We start from the raw sequence: 6,742 nt of genomic DNA, 5'->3' as shown, positions 1-6,742 counted from the left end.
AACAACAACAACAACAACAACAACAACAACAACGTGTTTCTGAATGTGAAAGATCTTCTTCAGCTGGTATTGGTGCTTGCCTTTAAAAAATGTTAGTTGTTGTTGAGTTAGCTCTGACTTATTGTAACCTATTTATAACAGAATGAAATTGCCTGCTCCTGTGTTATCTCACAAATATATAGTAAAAAAAAAAAGGACATGGCTCATACAGCCACTTGTGAGCTCTCTGTCTTCTCTGCAGATTCTCTGGGTATGGAGAAGGAGAAAGGGAACCTTAGGTATTAAGCTGCAGTACCCTTCCTGCACAGATAGTGGCCATCTCTTTCAGGATCACAATTGTTATTAACATAAGAAGGACTTTAGAAAGGCTTTGAGAGGCCATGTCATTAGAGAGTCAAAATTAAGGTCCAAAAGGGCCTATGTGATATTCTTTCCTTTCATTTCTCCTTCTCTTTAACAAGGTAAACTAATCTCCAGGCTGGACTGGCTCCAAAGGCTCTTAGTGCCTGAAGTCTTGCCTTAAGTGAGTATAAGAAGAAATATACCCTTGTTCCACGGTGACTGAGTTCATGAGAAGGCAACTGGTGATAGACACTTTGTCTCCTATGACACAGGATGAACCGATGACTGATTGTTCAATGGATGACTTCCCTCCGATCTGTGTATCTGATCCAATGAGGCTGTCAACTCCAACCTGCAAAAGGCAAATATAAAACCTGGTCCACTGATCTCAACCAACTAGAAACCAATTCTCAGTTCTCTTGATGGAATTTTTTTTCTCTAGAGACAAGAGGGACCATTAATATTTTCAGGACCATTGGGTCATACAACACGTCTGGGACAAACTCAAGTCTATACTTAAGCATGGGAACTCCCCTGCCAAGAAACCAAAACAAAACAGATACAAATGCCCATACTAATGTTACTCAGAGTGAACAGATGCGCTTATAGTCCTTTATTGCTTTCCTGGCGATATCACTCAAATGGGGGTATGAAGTAGTACAGATATTTTAAGTCCCATATTTAACTCTCAAGACTATGACTTGTTTTCCCATACAGAGTTTGCATGATCTATCCAAGCAGAATTCTAGTGTCTAGACTAGGGGGTGAGAGTTTATAATCAGAATTTATGCTGGGTTATGGCTCACCAACTAAGGTTAATAAGGTTCAAAACTAGAAACCTTTTAAAGGACAAGAAATGCTTTAGAGATTAGATTGTGTCCTATCTGCCCTGCTCATACTAGTACTTACCAAGTGTTTGTTGACAATCTGGGCTGATGAATGGATCAGTGATTCTTCTGGACAAATAACAGAGAGAAATTTGGGTACCTTGAAAAAAGAAGTTAAGATCATTAAAACAAGCCCCAGAAAAACAACTGAAAATTGGATCCTTTGAGCAGGATCTAATGTCTACTCAGACGCATAATGAGTAGAGTTCTCAGTCACAGTGTCCTTTCTGGTAAGGCAGAGCAGGAGCCCACTGCCATTTCTCCTAGGAGAGGAATATTCTAGTTCCTTTAGTATATGTCTCTCCTTTATTTCCCCACTTTTTTCCCGAAAGTAATGCAAAGTCCCTCAGCTGGGAGAGTATGGGGCAAAAGCCTCTGAGATACCTAGGAAATACTACTTAGAAAAGGAGGCCTAATTAGGAAAACATGTATCATGAGTCTTGACCAGAGTTTTCTTAGGTTTCTACTCACCTCTTGGACCACTGTAGCTAATGATTAGGCAAGGATGAGAGGAATGTTTAACAAAGCTTCGTCTGACATACTTTGGTCATGTTGTAAGGAGAGACAGGTCCTTGGAGAGGGACATCACGCTTGGGGGGGTGGAGGGACAGCACAGGAGGAGAAGGCCCTCTATGAATTGGATTGATTCAGTGACTGGGGTAATTGGGATGGGTGTGTCGGAGACAGTGCGATCAGCACAGGACAGAGCAGAGTTTAGGGGTGTTGTACATAGGGTCGCTATGAGTCACAAGCGACTCGACGGCACATAACAACAAACCAAACAATTAAGACTTTAAGAAGGCATTCATGCTTTGTAGAAGTAAAAATAAAATGTTGGAGAGAATGTCCACAGTTTTCTATCAGCACATGAAAATGCAAATGGGTAAGGGGGAGTAGGAGGCTTTGGTTACCAAGCCATTCACTGACCAGGGCACCTATCTGTGATTTTCTTTACTTTTTTAAGGTAAAAAGTAAATTTATTAGAAAGTTACATCCCAAAGGAATGAATCTCTCTCCTTGAAAGGATATATGGAGGAGAGGCCTATCTGTGATTTTCTAGTACAAGGAGAATACTGGTGAGGCACGGTGTGCATGGGCCACACTAGATAAAGGAGGGCTTGCCAGCACTATATTGATAATGTGGAAGTTAATTTTCCAGTTCTCATCCCTGGGACCTCCCTTATTGTGCCCCAACCAAGACTGTCCAGGTCCTTTTGCTGAATAACACCTACTGGTCCTGCAGAGGATGCCTCTCGGGCTCTAGGCTATTTGGTAATTTGCTCCAACATAACCAACTCATTATAGACATGAGAAAACAGAACTTGTTATGGATTAAATCATGTACCCTCAAAATACGTGTTGTAAATTCAAACTTTTACCCCAGTTGTGAAAATTCTATTTGAGAATGGGCTGTCTTTATTTTAATGCTATGTTATGTCTTTAGGTTAATCAGGCAGGATGAATATAGGGAGTATTTTGAGTTCATTTCTTTTTTCCCCCCACCCATTGTGTGATTTTAAAAATAATTTCTTTTTAGATATGCTGTTATTGCTAGGTACCATTGAGGAGCAACCCTATGAACAACAAACCTGAACCCTGTCATATCCTGTGCCATCCTCATCACTCTGACACACCTGATCCTATTGCTGCAGTCACTGTTGTCAATCTACCTGGTTGAGTCTTCCTCTCTTTCACCAACCTTCCACCTTTACAAGCATGATGTCCCTCTCCAAGGACTATCATCTCCTAGGAACATGCAAAAATCATGTGAGGCGAAGCTTTCTCATCTTTGCCTCCAAGAAGCCCACTAGCCTGCACTTGCTTCAAGACATATCATATCTGTTTGCTCTTTTAGCAGTCCATAGGATATTCAACACTCTTCTCCAACACCATAATTCAAAGGCATCAATTCTTTTCTGTCATAATTAGTCATTTTCCACATCTCAGATGGGACACCTTACTCTTTAAACTGATATCACTGCTCCTCAATAATTTGGAGAGATCCGTAACTGCAGACTTTCCCAGTACAGTATGTCTCCTGATATCCTGACTGCTGGTACCAGTGGTGTTGACTGTGAGTCCATGGAAGATGAAGTTATTGACAGTTTCAATCTTTTTTCCATCTATTATGATGTCCGATGGTGAGATTTTTGTATACTTGACAATGAGAGGCAATTCATACTGAAGGCCTTTGATCTTCTGCAGCAAATGCTTCAAGTCCTCCTCACTTTCAGCAAGCAAAGTTGTGTCATCTGCATAATGTAGGTTACTGATGAATCTTCCTCCAATCCTGATGCCACATTCCTCTTGATAAAGTCTAGCTTCCTGAATGATTTCTTCAGCATACTGACTGAAAAGGAATAGATAAAGGATACATCCCTGAAGCACTCCTTTCTGTATTTTGAACTATGCAGTGTTCCTCTGCTCTCTTTGGACATAATTTGGTCTAGGCATAATTTCTGCATGACTACAATCAAATGTTCTTGGATTCCCCTTCTTCTCAATGTTAGTCCTAATTTGTGATTCACACAGTCAAATGCCTTTGCATAGTTGATAAAGCAGAAATACACATCCTTCTGGTATTTTCTGCTTTTAGCCAAGATACACCTGACATCAGCAATGATGTCACTACTGCCAAAGACTCTTCCAAATCTGGCTTGTATTTCTGAAAGTTCTCTGTTTACATACTGTTTTAGCTAATCTTCAGCAATATTTTGCTTGCATGTGATATTAATTGTACTGTTTGATAATTTCTACATTCTGTTAGGTCACCTTTTTTTGGGATGGGAATAAAGAGGAATCTCTTCTAGTCAGTTGGCCAGGTACTAGTTCTCCAGACTTGTTGGCACAATCTGCTGAGGCACATGCAAGGCTGCATCTGTTAGTTGAAACATGTTGATTGGTATTTCATCAATTTCTAGGACCTTATTTTTTTGCTAATGCTTTCAGAATTTCCATTGGGTTTTGATCATATGTTACTTTATGAAATGGTTCTTTATCAGCTAATTATTTTTGGTACAGTGACTCTGTGTATTCTTTTCATCTACTTTTGATGCTTCCTGAACCATTCAAGATTTTCCCCATAGCATCATTCAGAATTACTACTCAAGGCTTGAATTTGTTCTTCTGTTCCCTAAACTTGAGAAATGCCGTGAGTTCTTTTTTCATTTTCTTACTCCAGCTCTTTGCACATTTTGTTATAATACTCAGAATCTCTTCTGATAGCTATTTTTGTATTTTCTTCTTTCTTTGTCTTTGGCTATAGAGGGTGAAGTCTCTCAACTGACTTTTTCCTTTCTTCACAGAAGGTAGAAGTGGCAAACTTGGATATTTGGCTTAACAGATTTCTAAGCAAAATTTTAAAGGGGCTGTTTATAAGAAAACAAAAGAGCAAAAAGAACTTAGAAACTAAAAATGAAAAATAAAAACAGAATTTTAAAAATTTATTTTATTTCATTATTTTTTGTGTGTACCGTCAAATCAGATCTGACTGGGTACAGGAAGAGATTGTTCCTCCTTCTCCAGCAGAGCATCTGGTGGATTTGAACCATGCACCTCTGAGACTGTAGTTAGGCCACCACAACTCACCAAAAACAGAATTTAAAGATTTGAAAAATTCTGTTGTACAAAAGTAAGTAAACAGGTTCTAGAATTTTCACCAAGGTTGTTGCTATACAATGTTTGTTAAAGGGATTAAAACTGTAACTGAACCAATTATCACAGCAGAAAACCCACCAAGTTAGACTGAAGGAGTCAAAGACAGAATGAAAGGAAAGAGAACGGTCTTAGAGCATACTCTGTTGGAGTTGCATTGCTAATCCAAAGGAGTCCACTTTCTGGTGGTTTGAATTTATCAGTGGCCCCAGAGGAGAAAGATGGGCTCCTCCAGTGCAATTTTTAGCTTCTCAAACCCCTCTGGAAGGTCGGCTATCAGTTGGTTCCTACTTGACAGTAATAAGTTTTTGAGTTTGTGAGGATCTACAAGGAGGAAACAGGCTAAAGGAGCTATATCTGTTTATCTTCAAGAAAAAGACCATTCCTGCAGTGGCTCAGAAAAACACGAGCAGAGAGTTTTGTTTATAAAGAGTGAGGTAATTGTCAATTGTCTCTTAAATCTCAAAGAGTGGGGCTATAGCCTTGTAGGTTTCAGAGTAGGGTTCAGACTCTTGTCAACTTAGTTCTGGAATGTGGGGATGCTCTTCAGGTGTGTCACCGGGATAGGGCTGAGGCTAAGGGAATAGAATTACCGTTCCAGTGGGTCTAGAAGGAGAAACAGAAGCCCAGTGCTGAAGAGCCTTAGATCAGAATCCAGATGTCACTGTTGTTAGGTTTTTGTTGCATCAGCTACAATGCACTGTGACCTATGAACAACAAATCAAACCTTGTCCTAACATGTACCATTCTCACACAATCTCCACCATGCTCAAGACACTGAGTCAATTCATCTTGTTGAAAGACTACCTCTCTCTCCCTTCTATCCCTCCTAGTGTGGTCTTTCTCCAAGGACTGGGGCCTCTCCTGACAACAAGCCCAAAGTATGTGAGATGAAGTTTCACATCTTTACCTCTATGAAGGAGCTCATTGCACTTTGCTCAAGACAGCTTTGTTTATTCTTTTGGTAGTCAATAGGATGTTCAATACTTCAGAGACACTACAATTAAAAGCCTTCAATTCTTCTTTGGTTTTCCTTACTAACTTCAGACGCATAGGAACTAACTGAAAAGACATGCTTGGATCAGGTGTACAAAGTCTTTAAACTGACATCCTTGCTCTTTAGCACTTTGGAGAAGTCTTTAACAGTAGATTTGTCCATACAACACATAGTTTGATTTCTTGACTGCAAGTAACAAAGTGTTGACTGTATTCAAATAAAATGAAATAATCAACATCATCAATCTGTTCTCCATCTTCATGATGTTGCCTACCTGATTTGAGGTATAACCCATATTATCTTTGATCTTCTAGAATAAGTGCCTCAAGTCTTCTTTACTCTCTGCAATCAAGGTTGTCTCATCTGCATAATATAAGTTGTTGATTAGTCTTCCTTCAATCCTAATGTTAGCTTCATCTTCATTGAGTCTAGTTCTTTAATTATTTGCTTAGCATACAGAATAAATAGATATGGAGAAAGGACATAACCTTGATGCACAACTTCCTTGATTTTAATCTAGGCAATGACTTCCTGTTATTTTCTAACACCAGCTTCTCAGACATTTTGTTACAATACTCTGTCCTCTCAAGCTGCTCTTTGAAATCTATTTAGTGCTCTTCTGTTTTGTCTTCTTTACATTAAAAGAGGTGAGATGGACTGACATGGGGCATTTTGAGTCAGATGATCATATATTACTCCGGAGATGAAAAGATAAGGAAAAATGGGGTTGCCTTCATAGTAAAAAAAGGAATTTCTAAATCCATCTTGAAGTACAACATCGTGAGTGATAGGATTATATCCATACGCTTACAAGGAAGTCCAGTGAATACCACTATCATTCAGATATATGCACCAACAACCA

At 39.3% G+C, this 6,742-nt stretch overlaps 1 protein-coding gene across 2 annotated transcripts in view; it reads right to left on the bottom strand.

Moving 5' to 3' along the window:
* Nucleotides 1-6,742, bottom strand: part of EIF2B3 (eukaryotic translation initiation factor 2B, subunit 3 gamma, 58kDa) — a 236,212-nt gene that overhangs the window by 53,148 nt on the left and 176,322 nt on the right. For both annotated transcript variants that reach the window (XM_006898998.1, XM_006898999.1), the window contains exons 8-9: nt 1,252-1,329; nt 546-694 (exon numbers count right to left, since the gene is read on the bottom strand). In XM_006898998.1, coding sequence (XP_006899060.1) covers nt 546-694; nt 1,252-1,329 — 227 coding nt within the window. The remainder of the gene's footprint in view (nt 1-545; nt 695-1,251; nt 1,330-6,742) is intronic.

This window comes from Elephantulus edwardii, unplaced genomic scaffold (genome assembly GCF_000299155.1).
Source record: "Elephantulus edwardii isolate Elephantulus edwardi_28Jun2011 unplaced genomic scaffold, EleEdw1.0 scaffold00243, whole genome shotgun sequence".
NCBI lineage: Eukaryota > Metazoa > Chordata > Mammalia > Macroscelidea > Macroscelididae > Elephantulus > Elephantulus edwardii.
Note: the sequence above shows the minus strand (reverse complement) of the source record. Positions and strands in the feature narration are given on the sequence as shown.